This window comes from Pristiophorus japonicus, chromosome 13, assembly GCF_044704955.1.
Source record: "Pristiophorus japonicus isolate sPriJap1 chromosome 13, sPriJap1.hap1, whole genome shotgun sequence".
In the NCBI taxonomy this organism is placed as follows: domain Eukaryota; kingdom Metazoa; phylum Chordata; class Chondrichthyes; family Pristiophoridae; genus Pristiophorus; species Pristiophorus japonicus.
This window is the reverse complement of record NC_091989.1, coordinates 175134222-175153158: the sequence shown is the minus strand read 5'-3', so window position 1 is coordinate 175153158 and position 18937 is coordinate 175134222. Positions and strand designations below refer to the sequence as shown.

Here is an 18937-nt window from a genome sequence, read left to right as displayed (position 1 = left end):
CTTCCGCGAGAGGTGGGCGCCGGAGGGACTGGAGTGCATCATCACCCCAGGCAACCAAATTTTGATTTGATTTATGTTACTGCCATAGTTTAATTTGTTTATTGTGTCGGGTTTAGTGTCCCCCCCACCCTTTTAGCCAGGGGGCACTTGTATAATTTGTGTTTTTAGTGTCCTCAAAAAAAAGGGGGCACTTGTTTGAAAGTTTTTGGAGTATGCCCCCTCTTTAACCAAGGGGGCACTTGTATTAAAGTTTGCAACAAAATAGTTATAGGGTGATTATCAGTGGATAATAGGATTACTACTAGTTACAGGTAGATAGGGGCATTACACCGAGATATCAGTGAGTTTTTTTCATTTATTCACAGAATGTGGGTGTCACTGTTAAGGCCAGCATTTATTGCCCATCCCTAATTGCCCTTGAGAAGGTGGTGGTGAGCTACTTTCTTGAACTGCTGCAGTCCATGTGGCGAAGGTGCTCCCACAGTGCTCTTATACTTCTTTGCACAACTGAGTGACTTGCTGGACCATTTCAGAGGGCAGTAAAGAGTCAACCACATTGCTGTGGATCCGAAGTCACGTGTCGGCCAGACCGGGTAAGGGCGGCAGATTTCCTTCCCTAAAGGGCATTAGTGAAGCAAATGGGTTTTTACGACAATCCGGTAATTTCACAGTCATATTACTGACACAAGCTTTTTAAACTGAATTTAAATTCCCCAGCTGCCGTGATGGGATTTGAACTCACGTCTTATAATACTGTTGGTTATGAGGAGAATCTGTGTATTACCAGTACTACTGTGAGTTATTGGTACAATTCAGTAAATTACTATTCATTAATGATGGAATCAAAATATCTGTCACCACTGCAAATCACTCCCCACTTTACGGTTTTCCCACTTCCATAGTGTCAGCTGTGGCTCAGTTGGTAGCACCCTCACCTCTGAGTTAGAAGGTTGTGGGTTCAAAATCCCACTCCAGAGACTTGTGCACAAAAATCTAGCCTGACACTCCAGTGTAGTACTGAGGGAATGCTGCACTGTTGGAGGTGCCATCCTTCAGATGAGATGTTAAACTGAGGCCCCGTCTGCTCTCTCAGGTGGACGTAAAAGATCCCTCAGCACTATTTTGAAGAGCAAGGGAGTTACAAAGAAAAGAAAAATTGCATTTATATAGCGCCTTTCACGACCACCGGAAATCTCAAAGCGCTTTACAGCCAATGAAGTACTTTTGGAGTGTAGTCACTGTTGTAATGTGGGAAACGCGGCAGCCAATTTGCACACAGGAAGGCCCCAGAAACAATGTGATAATGACCAGCTCCAACATCTGAAATTCGGCAACCTCGGGGCCGAGACCTTGCGGTTTTCGGACCTCGCTGTTGGCGCTCCTCGCCACCCGTCAATCCTCACCACCCGTCGATCCACGCTGCCCGTCAATTCCAGCCGCCAGCTGGTGTTGCGGTTTTTACCGGTTTTTAACTGGTTTCCTTGTCCCTCACTACGCGATGTTGCCAGTTTGGCCACCTCAAAAAATGTCCAGTTTTCGGACAATTACGACTTTCGGACAGCCGGATTTGAGACATTGTACCTGTAATCTATTTTTGTGATGTTGATTGAGGCATAAATATTGGCCAGGGACACACGGGATAACTCCCTGCTCTTCTTCGAAATAGTGCCATGGGGTCTTTCACATCCACCTGAGAGAGCAGACGGGTTTATCGTCTCATCCAAAAGACGGATCCCCAATGTCCTGGCCAACATCCATCCCTCAATCAACATCACTGAAACAGACCGTCTGGTCATCACCATGCCGCCGTCCGTAGGCCGCGTGCAGATTGGCCACCGCACCCCCCCACACAACTGTGACTACACTTCCAAAAGCACTTCATTGACTGAAAATCGCCCTGGAACATCCACTGATCTTGGAAGGTGCCATACAAATTTAAGTCTTTCTTTCTTCACCCTTAGTTTCTCTTCTTCGCCTGTTCTCGGAACTTCTCACACAACAGCTGCTGGTGCAAAACTGAAAACAAAGTTAGTCAGCTACAGGTGTTCCAAACTTTAGAAGGCAAACAATGCTTGTAGACATTGCATTATCAAACCTTCAGGCATGCCTCCAACCAAGTTGGCAAAAGCAGGAATAAACATTTTTTAACCCCCACCAATTACCTCTGTGAATAATGATTTGAACAGAGTAGTTGTTAAGTCTTTCAATTAATTTCTATCATTATCACTTACAATGGCTTCTCTTCCCACTATACATCGTTATCTCTGGTGCCCCCAAGGTTCTATCCTTGGCCCCCTCCTATTTCTTATCCATATGCTCCCCCTTGGCCACATCATCCGAATGCACGACGTCAGTTTCCATATGTACGCCGATGACACCCAGATCTACCTCACCACCACTTCTCTCGACCCTCCAGTCTCTGAATTGTCCCACATCCAGAGCAGAAATTTTCTCCCAATTAAATATTTTGAAGACCAAAGCCATTGTGTTTGGTCCCCGCCACAAACTCTGTTCCCTAGCCACCGACTCCATCCCTCTCCCTAGCATCTGTGTGAGGCTGAACCAAACTGTTCGCAATCTAGGTGTCATATTTGACCCTGAAATGAGCTTCCGACCACATATCCGCAGCATAACTAAAACCATCTATTTCCACCTCTGTAACATTGCCCTTCTCCGCCCCACCTCAGCTCATCTGCTGAAACCATGCCTTTGTTACCTCTAGACTTGACTACTCTAACGCACTCCTGGCTGGCCTCCTCCATTCTACTTTGCGTAAACTTGAGGTCATCCAAAACTCAGCTGCCCATGTCCTAACTCGCACCAAGTCCCACTCTCCTATCACCCCTGTGCTTGCTGACCTACATTAGCTTCCGGTTAAGCAACACCTTGATTTCAAAATTCTCATCCTTATTTTCAAATCCCTCCATGGCCTCGCCCCTCCCTATTTCTGTAATCTCCTACAGCCCCACCCACCGAAATTTCTGCGCTCCTCTAATTCTGCCCTCTTGAGCATCCCTGATTATAATCGTTCAACCATTGGTGACCGTGCCTTCTGTTGCCTAGGCCCCAAGCTCTGGAACTCCCTGCCTAAACCTTTCTGCCTCTCTTTCCTCTTTTAAGATGCTTAGGATCTACCTCTTTGATCAAGTATTTGGTCATCTGCACCGGAGTGTCAGCCTAGATGCTCAACCCATAAACATTTGACTCCGAGGCGAGAGTGCCTACCCACTGAGTCAAGGCAAACTCAAGTCATGATCCTCCACCCTCTCCTGACCCGACTTAATCAGCTTTTGGATTTGACAAACAGTGGTAATCCTATGATTGGTTGAGTGAGCCTTTCCTAATGCAACACTCAAGGCTTTCAACAGCGACTGAGAGCTGGCCTGACACCAATTGGCCAACAATGCAGCTTCATGACATCACCCAAGCTGAGCACATCCGAGTCAAGGGTCATTTCCGATTCCCCTTAGCAACCGTTCGTCGCTCGGGTGCGGGTGTTGTTTCGTTGCTGGATCTCGGGAGGAAACGATGGTAAAAACAAAAAAATATATATAAAATCAGTATGATAAAAAATGTACTCTTGTTATATCGAAGAGAAGGTGGTGAAACAAGTGGGTTTGCGAGCGAGGTTGTGGTGTCTGCTTTGGCCCTCCCGGCCCTCGGGGTCTGTCAGTGAATGTCCGGCACTGGGCCCAATGACTGCATTCACCCATTGGGTTTGGGTTAACTGTGTGTGTGTTTTAAACATTATGTTCGCGCAGACCCAGCCTCTTCTGCTCACACCCCGCTTAATTATGCTTAAAGCAACAACAAAAAAAAACAACCCACAAAGTTGTTTTGTCGGTTTAAATGGCAAGTTTTCATCGCAATTATATTTTATATTTTGGGGAATGGGTTTTGTAAAATGGTTTTCTTTCTTTTTCTCACTCTCTCTCTCTCTCTCTCTCTCTCTGTAGCTCTATTGATTTTTAGGCAGAACTGAGCTTCAACATTTTGTTTAATTACCCCAACCACGCCTTTTAAATATCTGGGCTGCTGGAAGTGCTCTGTGCAGATTCTTTTCTATAAAGGATTAGCTGAATCTTCGACTCAGCAATATGGTAAATTAATTTCAAATTCATTTATTTGTCACTCGGATTGTGGTTATGGTGAGTTATTGTCAGTATATGACGAATGATGATGATTCGTTTAGAATAGCCCCTAGCAGTCTGATTACAGGTTTTGGCCTTCCAAATATGTGTTGTTGCAGAGAGAGAATTTTGAGCTGTATAATAATAGGTTAAATCGCTGGTCATTGCGGGCCTGTCAGGAGCAGTTTGAGGTACTGATTTAAGAGCATTGCATATTGACAAAAGTGCTTTTTTCAACCAACAGCATATTGGTGTTGATAATTCTACTGATAAAATTCAAAATGACAAGATCATCACAATATTGTTTTAAAAAAAAATTAATTTGTGGATGTGGGTGTCACTGGCAAAGTCAGCATTTATTGCCCATCCCAAATTGCCCTTGAGAAGGTGGTGGTGAGCCGCCTTGAACTGCTGCAGTCCATGTGGTGAAGGTGCTCCCACAGTGCTCTTGGGGAGGAAATTCCAAGATTTTGACCCAGTGACGATGAAGGAATGGCGATCGGTTTCCAAGTCAGGAAGATGTGTGATTTGGAGGGGAACTTGGATGTGTTGGTGTTTCCATGCGCCTGCTGCCCTTATCCTTGGAGGTGGATAATGCACTCGTAAATAAAAACAATGATAATTAGAATTGTGCTTGTTGGAAATCTCTAAACTGACACCTATAAATTTGCTTTTGTAACTACCTTTGTTTGAAAGCAGTACCGCCCTTAAGACTAAAGACTAAGTACAGTGGTTCAATTACAGTAAATCCCATCCTGCACCAAAAGTACCTTTTTTGGACACAAACTGTTGATGCAAAATGTCTCCACTTCTCAAATTCTTCCCTCTTGAACATCCCTCATGACAACTGCTCATCTGTTTGGGCCCCAAGTTCTGGAACTGCCACCCTACACCTCGCCGCTTCTCTACCTCTCTCCTCCTTTTAAGATGTTCCTTAAAACCTACCTCTTTAACCAAGCTTTTAGTCATCTGCCTTAATTTCTTTTGTGGCTTGGTGTCAAATTTATCTGTTCTGTCTTCTAATACTGGTGAGAAGCACCTTGGGACCTTTTACTACGTTAAAGGTACTATATAGAAACGTAGAAAATAGGTGCAGGAGTAGGCCATTTGGCCGTTTGAGTCTGCACCACCATTTAATAAGATCATGGCTGATCATTCACCTCAGTACCCCTTTCCTGCTTTCTCTCCATACCCCTTGATCCATTTAGCTGTAAGGGCCATATCTAACTCCCTCTTGAATATATCCAACGAACTGGCATCAACAACTCTGTGGTAAGGAATTCCACAGGTTAACAACTTTGAGTGAAGAAGTTTTTCCTCATCTCAGTCCCTTATCCTGAGACTGTGTCCTCTGGTTCTGGACTTCCCCAACATTGGGAACATTCTTCCTGCATCTAACCTGTCCAGTTCTGTCAGAATTTTATGTTTCTATGAGATCCCCTCTTATCCTTCTAAATTCCAGTGAATACAGGCCCAGTCGATCCAGTCTCTCCTCATGTCAGTCCTGCCATCCCGGGAATCAGTCTGGTGAACCTTTGCTGCACTCCCTCAATAGCAAGAACGTCCTTCCTCAGATTAGGAGACCAAAACTGAACACAATATTACAGCAGTCAGTCGGCGAGGCGCGAGCTCGGAGCAGCGCAAGTCCGGGGATTTCGGGAGGCCTATAAAGGCCAGCAGGAGTTCGAGCAGTCAGTCGGAGAGGCGGGAGCTCGGAGCAGCGCGAGTCCGGGGATTTCGGGAGGCCTATAAAGGCCAGCAGGAGTTTGAGCAGTCAGTCGAAGAGGCCAGCTGGAGCAGCTGCAGTAGGGAGGCAAAAAAGAAGTAGAAAGAATTCGAAAGGTGACATCACAACCAAGGAGGTAAGTGATTGACTGGTGATTGGTAAGTAGTTTTTCTTTTTTTCTATATCAGTAAGTAACATTTAGCATTGTTGCCAAATTAAGTTTATCTAAGGGTTAAGTCATGGCAGGACAGCTCAGACACGTGTTATGCTCCTCCTGTACTATGTGGAAAGTCAGGGATGCTTCCGGTGTCCCTGACGACTACGCATGCGGGAAGTGTATCCGCCTCCAGCTCCTGATGGACCGCATTGCGGCACTGGAGCTGTGGGTGGATTCACTCTGGAGCATGCACGATGCTGAGAATGATGTGAATAGCACGTTTAGTGAGTTGATCTCCCCACAGGTAAAGAGTACACAGCCAGATAGTAAATGGGTGACCAACAGGAAGAGCACTGCAAGGAAGGTAGTGCAGGGGTCTACTGCGGTCATCCCCCTGCAAAACAGATACACCGCTTTGGGTACTGTTGAGGGTGATGACTCATCAGGGGAGGGCAGCAGCAGCCAAGTTCATGGCACCGTGGGTGGCTCTGCTGCACAGGAGGGCCGGAAAAAGAGTGGGAGAGCTATAGTGATAGGGGATTCGATTGTAAGGGGAATAGATAGGCGTTTCTGCGGCCTCAACCGAGACTCCAGGATGGTATGTTGCCTCCCTGGTGTAAGGGTCAAGGATGTCTCTGAGCGGGTGAAGGACGTTCTGAAAAGGGAGGGTGAACAGCCAGTTGTTGTGGTGCACATGGGTACCAACGATATAGGTAAAAAACGGGATGAGGTCCTATGAGACTAATTTAGGGAGCTAGGAGCTAAATTTAAAAAGTAGGACCTCAAAAGTAGTAATCTCAGGATTGTTACCAGTGCCATGTGCTAGTCAGAGTAGGAATCGCAGGATAGCCCAGATGAATACATGGCTTGAGGAATGGTGCAAAAAGGAGGGATTCAAATTCCTGGGACCTTGGAACTGGTTCTGGGGGAGGTGGGACCAGTACAAACCGGACGGTCTGCACCTGGGCAGGACCGGAACTAATGTCCAAGGGGGAGTGTTTGCTAGTGGGGAGGAGTTAAACTAACATTGCAGGGGGATGGAAACCAATGCAGGGAGACGGAGAGAAATAAAATGGAGGCAGAAGTGAAAGATAGAAAGGAAAATAGTAAAAGTGGAGGGCAGAGAAACCCAGGGCAAAAAACAAAAAGGGCCACATTGCAGCAAAATTCTAAAGGGGCAAAGTGTGTTTTTAAAAAAAACAAGCCTGAAGGCTCTGCTTCAATGCGAGGCGTATTCTTAATAAGGTGGACAAATTAACTGCGCAGACAACAGTTAACGGATATGATGTCATTGGCATCACGGAGACATGGCTGACCAGGGTGACCAAGGCTGGGAACTCAACATCCAGGGGTATTCAACATTTAGGAAGGATCGGCAGAGAGGAAAAGGAGGCAGAGTGGCATTGCTGGTTAAAGAGAAATTAATGCAATTGTAAGGAGGGACTTTAGCCTGGATAATGTGGAATCTGTATGGGTGGAGCTGCGGAATACCAAAGGGCAGAAAACGCTAGTAGGAGCTGTGTACAGACCACCAAACAGTAGTAGTGAGGTTAAAACGCTAGTAGGAGCTGTGTACAGACCACCAAACAGTAGTAGTGAGGTTGGGGACAGATTCAAACAAGAAATTAGGGATGTGTGCAATAAAGGTACAGCAGTTATCATGGGCGACTTTAATCTACATATTGATTGGGCTAACCAAACTAATAGCAATGCAGTGGAGGAGGATTTCCTGGAGTGTATTAGAGATGGTTTTCTCGACCAATATGTCGAGGAACCAACCAGGGAGCTGGTCATCCTAGACTGGGTGATGTGTAATGAGAAGGGATTAATTAGCAATCTTGTTGTGTGAGGCCCCTTGGGGAAGAGTGACCATAATATGATAGAATTCTTTATTAAGCTGGAGAGTAACACAGTTAATTCGGAAACTAGGGTCCTGAACTTAAGGAAAGGTCTATTCAAAAGGAGTTAGATGAAATCCTTACTATTAGGGGATCAAGGGGTATGGCGAGAAAGCAGGAATGGGGTACTGAAGTTGCATGTTCAGCCATGAACTCATTGAATGGCGGTGCAGGCTAGAAGGGCTTAATGGCCTACTCCTGCACCTATTTTCTATGTTTCTATGTAACTTTGACAGTATGAGGTGTGAATTGGCTAGAATAGACTGGCAAAAGATACTTAAGGGGTTGACGGTGGATAAGCAATGGCAAACATTTAAACATTGCATGGATGAACTTCAGCAATTGTACATCCCTGTCTGGAGTAAAAATAAAACGGGGAAGGTGGCTCAACCGTGGCTAACAAGGAAAATTAAGGATAGTGTAAAAACCAAGGAAGAAGCATATAAATTGGCTAGAAAAAGTAACAAACCCGAGGACTGGGAGAAATTTAGAATTCAATAGAGGTGGACTAAAGGTTTAATTAAGAGGGGGAAAATAGAGTATGAGAGGAAGCTTGCTGGGAACATAAAAACTGACTGCAAAAGTTTCTATAAATATGTGAAGAGAAAAAGATTAGTGGAGACAACGGTCCCTTGCAGTCGGATTCAGGTGAATTTATAATGGGGAACAAAGAAATGGCAGACCAATTGAACAAATACTTCGGTTCTGTCTTCACGAAGGAAGACATAAATAATCTTCCGAATGTACTTGGGGACAGTGGGTCTATGAGAAGGAGGAACTGAAGGATATCCTTATTAGGCGGGAAATTGATGGGATTGAAGGCTGATAAATCCCTGGAGCCTGATCATCTGCATCCCAGAGTACTTAAGGAAGTGGCCCTAGAAATAGTGGATGCATTGGTGATCATTTTCTAACAGTCTATCGACTCTGCATCAGATCCTATGGACTGGAGAGTAGCTAATGTAACACCACTTTTTAAAAAAAGGAGGGAGAGAGAAAACAGGTAATTATAGACCGGTTAGCCTGACATCAGTAGTGGGGAAAATGTTGGAATCCATCATTCAGGATGAAATAGCAGTGTATTTGGAAAACAGTGACAGGATCGGTCCAAGCCAGCATGGATTTATGAAAGGGAAATCATGCTTGACTAATCTGCTGGAATTTTTTGAGGATGTAACTAGCAGAATGGACAAGGGAGAACCAGTGGATGTGGTGTATTTGGACTTTCAAAAGGCTTTTGACAAGGTTCCGCACAAGAGATTGGTGTGCAACATCAAAGCGCGGGTAATGTATTGACGTGGATAGAGAACTGGTTGGCAGACAGGAAGCAGAGAGTCGCGATAAATGGGTCCTTTTCAGAATGGCAGGCAGTGACTCGTGGAGTGCCGCAGGGCTCAGTGCTGGGACCCTAGCTCTTTACAATATACATTAACGATTTGGATGAAGGAATTGAGTGTAATATCTCCAAGTTTGCAGGTGATACTAAACTGGGTGGCGGTGTGAGCTAAGAGGCTGCAGGGTGACTTGGACAGGTTCGATGAGTGGGCAAATGCATGGCAGATGCAGTATAATGTGGATAAATGTGAGGTTATCCATTTTGGGGGCAAAAACAAGAAGGCAGAATATTACCTGAGTGGCGGCAGATTCGGAAAAGGGGAGGTGCAACGAGACCTGGATGTCATGGTTCATCAGTCATTGAAGGTTGGCATGCAGGTACAGCAGGCAGTGAAGAAGGCAAATGGTATGTTGGCCTTCATAGCTCGGGGATTTGAGTATCGGAGCAGGGAGGTCTTACTAAAGTTGTACAGGGCCTTGGTGAGGCCTCACCTGGAATATTGTGTTCAGTTTTGGTCTCCGAATCTGAGGAAGGACGCTCTTGCTATTGAGGGAGTGCAGCGAAGGTTCACCAGACTAATTTCAGGGATGGCTGGACTGTCATATGAGGAGAGACTGGATCAACTGGGCCTTTATTCACTGGAGTTTAGAAGAATGAGAGGGGATCTCATAGAAATGTATAAGATTCTGACGGGACTGGACAGGTTCGATGCGGGAAGAATGTTCCCGATGTTGGGGAAGTCCAGAACCAGGGGACATAGTCTGAGGATAAGGGATAGGCCATTTAGGACTGAGATGAGGAGAAACTTCTTCACTCAGAGTTGTTAACCTGTGAAATTCCCTGCCGCAGAGAGTTGTTGATGCCAGTTCATTGGATATATTCAAGAGGGTGTTAGATATGGCCCTTACGGCTAAGGGGATCAAGGGGTATGAAGAGAAAGCAGGAAAGGGGTACTGAGGGAATGATCAGCCATGATCTTATCGAATGGTGGTGCAGGCTCGAAGGGCCGAGTGGCCTACTCCTGCACCTATTTTCTTTGATTCTATGTGAGGCCTCACCAAGGCCCTGTACAACTGCAGTAAGACCTCCCTGCTCCTGTACTCAAAACCTCCTAGCTATGAAGGCCAACATACCATTTGCTGCCTTCACCGCCTGCTGTACCTGCCAACTTTCAATGACTGATGCACAATGACATCCAGGTCTCGTTGCACCTCCCCTTTTTCTAATCTGCAGCCATTCAGATAATATTCTGCCTTTGTGTTTTTGCCCCAAAGTGGATAACCTCACATTTATCCACATTATACTGCATCTGCCATGCGTTTGCCCACTCGCCTAACCTGTCCAAGTCACCCTGCAGCCTCTTGGCGTTCCCCTCACAGCTCACACCGCCACCCAGCATAGTGTTATCTGCAATATAAATAAAAGTTGTTGTCTTTGGTAAAGATTGTACATTCATGATTAGTTGCCTGTTAATTCTGATGCAACATTCGACATTTGGGCCCAATCCCTTTTTTCTGCTCCAGTGCATCTTGCATACAGTAAGTACATGTTTTTATTCTTTCCCCCCCCCCCCACCCCCTGCCTTTCTGCTTTCTCTGCCCTGGTCTCCGGGATGGCTGGACTGTCATATGAGGAGAGACTGGATCAACTGGGCCTTTATTCACTGGAGTTTAGAAGGATGACAGGGGATCTCATAGAAACGTATAAGATTCTGACGGGACTGGACAGGTTAGATGCTGTTCCACAGTGCAATAGAATATGGATTGTTAACTACCAACCTGGATTTCAGCGCTATCCGGTGAAGGGCTAAGTGAAATTATGGTGTTTCCCTTGAGGGAGAGCGAAAATTGGAGTGTCACTGTCATTGCATCGTATCTGCCTGACTTCTCAGAAGAGCATGGAAATGATGGGAAGGGGAATTTAAAAAAAAAGTTTGAAATGAAACCTACATATTTTATTGCACACTTCCTCCTGCATTGTTTACAGATGCTAGGAATAGCACATATTGAAAGAATGCATCCAAGAAAAAAAGAAAGACTTGTATTTATATAGCGCCTTTCACGACCACTGGACATCCCAAAGCGCTTTACAGCCAATGAAGTATTTTTTTGAAGTGTAGTTGCTGTTGTAATGTGGGAAACGCAGCAGCCAATATGCGCGCAGCAGCCAATATGCGCACAGCAAGCTCCCACAAACAGCAACATGGTAACCACATAATCTTTTTTTTTAGTGATGTTGATTTGTGGGATAAATATTGGTCAAGACACCAGGATAGTGCCATGGGATCTTTCACATCCACCTGAAGGAGCAGACAGGGCCTCGGTTTAACGTCCCAACTGAGATACGGCACAGCACTCCCTCGGCACAGCACTCCCTCGGCATAGCACTGCAGTGTCAGCCTCGATTTTTGGGCTCAAGTATCTGGAGAGGGACTTGAACCCACAACCTTCTGGTTCAGAGGGGAGGTTGCTACCAACTGAGCCACAGCTGACTCTGACCCAGCTGTAAATTTTTTTGCACCCCGATTTTGGTTGGCGGGGCGGTGGGGCGGGCGTGGTGGTTGATGCCTCTACTCCCTACTCTTTCCTTGCTAGTTATCTGACATTTCGGAGGGAATTACAAGTGGTAAAGCACATTTCAAAGCCACTTGTTTTTTCTAATTATTCCTTTGATAGCCATGCCCATGTATCATCTCTGAAAGCGACATTGTATGCATCTGTGTACTCTGATTCCAGAATAATGCGAGCCCAACTGAAATGTTTCTGGAAGGGTTGGCTGTCTGACTCCTTTAAACTTTTGGTAATGTTCTGTACTTTTGTCCCTATGTGTCGCACAGCACGTTTCGTGATGTAGCCAGCTGCCAGCTTAGTGTGGCTTAAGAGTTCTGTCACTGCTGTTTCCAATCCTAGCATTACCAGTGGGTGAAAAGAGTGTGTTTCAAGAAAAATTCATTTGTTCATATTTCTGAGTATCAAATGCTGATCGAGGTTTAAGAAGTTAAGTTTAGAGCATACATTGATCATTTATTGCAATTGAGAAGAGTGTAGAATTGCTCTAGGATCTTTGATTAGTTTATTAGGATTCTTGGCTGCTATATTTATTGGAATGAGTTTTAATCTCTTTACATATCACGAGTAGATTTTTGTTTTCCTTGCTTTTGCTTTTGTGGTATTTCTTCCCCTCCACGTGCTATTTTCCCAATCGAACTGGTCGAACAGCCTATTTCCTGGCCTCTTGCCAAGTCTACTTTTGAGATAGCCATCAAGATGTATGTCATTGCAGCACCACCCTTTAATTTGAGCAAGTACCTTTCTCAGGTGGGTTGGCCACGGTTGAAATATTTGCATTCGTGTGGAATTATAAACTTTATACTTTCCTTGGGCTCAATACTTTTACAGTGCTGTTTGCTCACTGCTGACTTGAATCAAGGTTTTTCCCAAATGTCTCCTTGTCTCTTGGGTACTTGCTGCTTCTTGTGGCTCACTTCCCATTGAGTCGTGTTGTCTTTCTTACTTTGTGATTTCTCTTTCATTGCCCTGCTTGGCTCTGCAGTCTTTCTCTTCACACTTTTTTGTTTGCTTTTTTTATGTACTTTTCTCTCACTTATAGAATCATAGAAATTTACAGCATGGAAGGAGGCCATTTTGGCCCATCATGCCCGCACTGGCCGACGAGCTATCCAGCCTTATCTCACTTTCCAGCTGTTGGTCTGTGGTCTTGTAGGTTATGGCACTTAGTGCACATCCAAGTACTTTTTAATATCTCGATTTAGTTTAGTCTCGTCCACTCTATATTCACATTTCAAAATCTTAAAATTAAATACACTGTAACAGAACTCTTTATAGCAGGCCATTAGTTCTATCCTGAAGGTTTCCACATCCTCAAGTTCTTAATCATTATTATACCAGTCAACACACTTAAAATCTGTCTAATGCCATCTTGTATTAATCTATTTTCTCTCATTTACAGAGTGAGGTAGAGGAAACTCTGAAGAGGATTCAATCTCACAAAGGTGTGATTGGCACTATAGTTGTGAACTCAGAAGGTATGTTGCTCTTTATATGTCTTAATGCATTTCTAAGTTGCTGTATACACCCAGACCTATAACACGACGTACAGAGCTGCTTTTATATTCCTGTCATTATAATTTGGATCCAGGAGACCAGAGTCCACAAATCGGCTTCGTTAACGTAGTGGTAGATTTGTACATCCAGTTATTCATGGGTCGACAAGTCTGCCGATGTGGCAAAGGAGTTTGCAGAATTATATAGCATAAAAGGAGATCTCAGAGCAGCAAAGGTTAAGAGGTGGTTTGATAGGTGTTCAAAATCATGAATGGTTTAGATAAAGTAAATAAGGAGAAACTGTTCATCGTGCCTGTGCAATTAATCCCACTCCCCTGCTCTTTCCCCATAGCCGTGTGTATTTTTCCCTTCCAAGTATTTATTCAATTCTCTTTTTTTAATTTTACTTTTGAATCTGCTTCCAACCACCTTTTCAGGTAGTGCATTCCAAATCATCATAATCCACCGTTTTTAAAAAAAAAAAAAAAATTGTCTTCAATCTGTGTCTTCTGGTTACTGATGCTTCTGCCATTGGGAACAGTTTCTCATTTACTCTATCAAAACCATTCATGATTTTGAACACCTTTATCAAATCTGTTCTTAACCTTCTCTGCTCTAAGGAGAACAACCCCAGCTCTAGATTATAGCCCCTCACCCCTGGTATCATTCTCGTAAATCTGGTAAAAGGATATTAGGAATGCTGAGAGAGAGCATAAGAAATTCTTGGCCAGTAAAATTAAGGAAAACCCTAAGATGTTCAATTAAGAGTTAAGAGGGTAACTAAGGAGCTAAGGAAAGGGTAGGCACTATTCGAGACCATGAAGGTAATCTTTGTGAGGAGGCTGAAGATGTTGGTAGGGTCCTTAACGAATACTTTGCATCTGTTTTCACAAAGGAAAGAGGTAATGCAGATACTGCTATAGAGGAGGAGTGTGATATTCTGGATGAAATAAATATAGAGAGAGAGGAAGTATTAAGGGGTTTGAAAGTAGATAAGTCCCCAAGCCCGGATGAAATGCATCCCAGGTTGTTGAGCAAAGTAAAAGAGGAAATAGCAGAGGCCTTGACCATCATTTTCCAGTCGTCTTTGGATATGGGCATGGTGCCGGAGGATTGGAGAACAGCTAGTGTAGTGCCCTTGTTTAAGAAGGGAAAAAGGATAGACCGAGTAATTACAAGCCTAACGTCAGTGGTGGGAAAATTATTGGAAAAAATCCTGAAAGACAGGATAAATCTGCATTTGGATAGGCAAGGATTAATTAGGGACAGTTAGTATGGATTTGTTAAGGGAAGATCGTGTTTGACTAACCTGATTGGATTTTTTTGAGAAGGTAATCGAGAGGGTCAATGAGGGTAGTACGTACGATGTAGTATATATGGACTTTAGCAAGGCTTTTGATAAGGTCCCGCCTGGTAGACAGGTCATGAAGGTTAAAGCCCATGGGATCCAGGGCAACGTGGCAAGTTGGATCCAAAATTGGCTTGCAGGTAGGAAACAAAGGATAATGATTGATGGATGTATTTGTGACTGGAAGGATGTTTCCGCAGGGCTCAGTACTGGGTCCCTTGCTTTTTGTGGTACATATCAACGATTTAGATTTGAATATAGGGAGTATGATCAAGAAGTTTGCAGATGACGACACTAAAGTTGTCTGTGTGGTTGATAATGAAGAGGAAAGTCATGGGCGGCAGGAGGATATCAATCCACTGGTAAGGTGGGCAGAGCAGTGGCAAATGGAATTTAATTCAGATAAGTGTGAGGTGATGCACTTTGGGAGGGCTAATAAGGAAAGGGCCACTTAATAATGTAGATGAACAAAGGGACCTTGGCGTGCTTGTCCACAGAACTCTTTTTGGGAGGAAACTAAAACATTAAATCGTGTCCCCCTCACACCAAACATTTTCAAGGCCCTTTTTTTGTGTTTTCTTTTGGTTTTTTTAGGGCACTAAAATCATATATTTTTTTTTCTCCAAGTGCCCCCTATAAAAGGGGAGGGGGACACTAAAAACACCGGCAATTAAAACAAATTAAACTTTAAAACATAAAATCAAATTAAAATTTGGTTGCCGGGCGTGATGATGCACTCCAGTACCTCCGGTGCCCACCTCTCGCGGAAGGCCGCGAGCGTACCGGTGGACACCGTGTGCTCCATCTCCAAGGACACCCTGGCGCGGATGTACGCGCGGAAGAGAGGCAGGCAGTCAGGCTGAACGACCACCTTGACCGCCCGCTGCCTGGACCGGCTGATGGCACCCTTGGCCGTGCCTAGGAGCAGTCCTACGAGGAGGCCCTCGGACCTACACGCTCCCCTCCGCACAGGGTGCCCAAAGATCAGGAGTGTGGGACTAAAGTGCAGCCAGAATTTCAGGAGCAGCCCCTTTAAATAATAAAACAGGGGCTGCAACCTTGTGCATTCGATAAAAACATGGAACACGGACTCTTCCAGACCGCAGAAATTGCAGGTGGCCTGGGAGCCCGTGAACCGGCTTAAAAATTTATTGCACGGCACTGCTCTGTGCACCACCCTCCAGTCCAAGTCCCCGATAAATAGTGGGAGGACTCCCGCGTAGAGTGCCCTCCATCGGGGACCCCCGCCTCCTCCAGACGGCAAGATGGTACGCCATGGCGTGTCCGGACGGCAGGCGAGGATGGCAAAGTTGAGAGTGTGCAGGAGCAGCCCGTACAGGAAACCCCTCCGCGCGGAACTGAAAGGCACGGAGGGGATTTCCCCGAGGCGGCTCAAGTTGTGAGGCGCTGGCTCCCGAGGGAGGTTCCGGGGTTTGGCGCTGATGAGGAATTCCGTCCGGACGGGGGGTCAGTTCGGACGGGATCTCCCCACGTGCTTGAGTCTCCTCGATGCACCTAACGGAGTCAGGGCCCAGAGCTGTTTTTAGCGACTCGATGGCATCGGCCGCGCGGCGGACGTCGGCCGAATTTAGGCGCCGCGCCAGCGTGTCTGGCGCCATCCAGCCCGCTCCTCCGCCATCGAGCAGGTCCCTGACCCTGGTCACCTCACCAGCCACAGCCCTCTTGTCCGACTGCCACCTAAAACCTCGGTCGTGGAGGTACGGATTTCCGAGCAGCGGCTCCTGCAGGACGGCCGCCACTCCAGCCCAGCCGGTGGAGAGCTGCGCTTGGTGGAGATTTTGTTCCAGACCCTGGTGAGTTCCTTGTAAAAGACAGGCAGCTCCTGGACGGCGGTCCTGACGCCCCCCCCCCATGCTCACAAACAGGAGCTGCGTGTCGTAGTTGAGGCCGTGCTGCTGGCGGAAGAAATACGTCGCCAGAGCACGCCACCTAGGAGGGGGCTCGACGTAAAGGTATCTCTGCAGGGTCTGAAGACAGAAAGTCGCAAGCTGGGTGCTGACGCACACCAACGACTGACCGCCCTCCCCAAGCGGGAGACTCAAGACCGCGGCAGAGACCCAGTGCTTCCTGTTGTTCCAGAAGAAGTCCACCAGCTTCTCTGTATCTTGGTGACAAACGCAGGGGGAGGGGTCAAAGTGACCAGCCGGTACCACAGCATGGCGGCCACCAGCTGGTTTATGACTAGCACTCGACCCCTGTAGGACAGCACTCGGAGCAGTCCTGTCCAGCGCCCTAGGCGAGCGGCGACCTTGGCCTCCAGCTCTTGCCAGTTCGCCGGCCAGGCTTCCTCGTCGGGGCTAAGATAGACTCCCAGGTAGAGGAGATGGGTCGTGCTCCAGGCAAAAGGCCTGAGCTCCTCCGGCAGGGAGCCCACCTGCCACTGACCCATCAGGAGTCCGGAACATTTCTCCCAGTTGATCCTGGCGGAGGATGCGGCCGAGTAAATCTCTTGGCACTCACCCATCCTCCGCAGGTCAGCGGGATCCTCTACCGCGAGGAGCACGTCATTGGCGTAAGCCGAGAGGATGTAGAGCCAGTCCCGTCAACCTCATCCGTAGGAGGCGCAGGAAAGGCTCCACGCAGATGGCATATAACTGGTCGGACATGGGGCATCCCTGGCGCACCCCTCTCCCAAAGCGAAGGGGCGCCGTCAAGGACCCATTAACCTTAATCAGACACTCCGCGGCGGCGTACAAAAGTCGGACCCGGGCGACGAAATGTGTCCCGAACCCGAAAGCGCGCAGAGTCTCGAACAGATAGTCGTGATCCACCCTGTCGAACGCCTTCTCTTGGTCGAGAGATAGGAAGACGACCGACAGACCAGCCTCCTGGGAATGATGGATGAGGTCCCGGACCAGATGGATGTTATCGTGGATTGTCCGGCCCGGGACCGTGTAGGACTGGTCGGGGTGGATCATGTGGTCCAGCACGGCGCCAAGGCGAGCAGACATCGCCCTGGCAAAGATTTTGTAGTCCGTGCTGAGGAGGGAGACCGGGCGGCAGTTCTTAAGGAGGCGGAGATCGCCCTTCTTGGGCAGCAGGACGATGACTGCCCTGCGCCAAGAAAGGGGCATCTCCCCGGTCGCCAGACTTTCCCCCAGGACCCGCGAGTAGTCGCCCCCCAGGACGTCCCAGAACGCCCTGTGGAACTCCATGGTCAGCCCGTCCAGCCCCGGGGCTTTTCCCCTCGAGTGCCGGTCGAGGGCGCCGGTCAGCTCCGCCAGGCTTAGCGGAGCTTCCAGATTTTCGCCGAACTCCGGGAGGACCTTCGGCAGGTTCTCCCACAAAACTCTACGCGCTTCCTCGCTGGACAGATCCAGAGAGAACATAGCTCCATAATATTCACGGGTCCTGTTGTTGACGCCCTCCGGATCCGAGACGAGAGAGCCGTCGTCGGCCAGCAGCGTCAAGAGCAGCTTACGGACACTGTCTTTTTTCCAGCGATTAGAAGAAGGGGGAGCCGCGGTCCAGATCCCTCACGAACGCGCCTCGGGACCCGACGAGCTGAAGGTTCTTCAGCGCGGCCTTCTTCGCTTCGTACACCGTCTGCAGGGCCGGATCCTCGACGACTTGACCGAGACGGGACTCCAGGTCGAGCACCTCTTTTTCTAGGCGCCCGACCCTGGCCGCCCGCCTCTTGGTCGACCCCCTCGCATACTCTTGACAGAAGACGCGGACGTGAACCTTGCCCACGTCCCACCATAGCCTCAAGGAGGGGAAGCCCCACTGCTTCCTTCTCCAGTCGGCCCAGAAACGACGGAACGAGTCCTGGAACCGCACGTCCTCCAGCAGCTGGTTGTTAAAATGCCAGTATGCGGACCCCGCCCTCGTGCGGAGCGAAGCGAGCTCCGCCCACACCAGGTAGTGGTCCGAACACGCCACCGGCCGCATGGAGGCCGCCGGGACGCAGGAAACATACGCCCGAGACACGTAAAGGCGGTCGATTCTGGACCATCCTACTCCAGGCCTCACCCAAGTAAAGGCGCTGGAGTCGGGGTGGAGATTTCGCCAGACGTCCACCAAGTCGAAGGACCCGACCAGGTCCCTCAACTTCTCGATCGCCGTCATGCTCTGCGGGGCACCGGAGCGGTCCCTCGCCTCGAGGGTGCAGTTAAAATCCCCCCCCCGAGGACAATGCAGTCACCGATGTCGACGGAGCCAAGAAGCGCGCTTGCTGCAGGCCGGGCTGAGGGGCGTACACGTTCACGAGATGGAGCGGCATGTCCCCCAGGCGAACCGTGACATGCAGCAAGCGGC

The 18937-nt window shown here is 47.7% G+C and overlaps 1 protein-coding gene across 1 annotated transcript in view; it reads left to right on the top strand.

The window, feature by feature from the left end:
• The first annotated feature begins 3449 nt into the window (after positions 1 to 3449).
• The window catches only part of LOC139278981 (dynein light chain roadblock-type 2), a 61895-nt gene continuing 46407 nt past the window's right edge, over positions 3450 to 18937 (top strand). The window contains exons 1-2 of the mRNA XM_070898279.1: positions 3450 to 3531; positions 13217 to 13292. Of these exons, the coding sequence (XP_070754380.1) occupies positions 3529 to 3531; positions 13217 to 13292 (79 nt within the window). The 5' untranslated portion in view covers positions 3450 to 3528. The remainder of the gene's footprint in view (positions 3532 to 13216; positions 13293 to 18937) is intronic.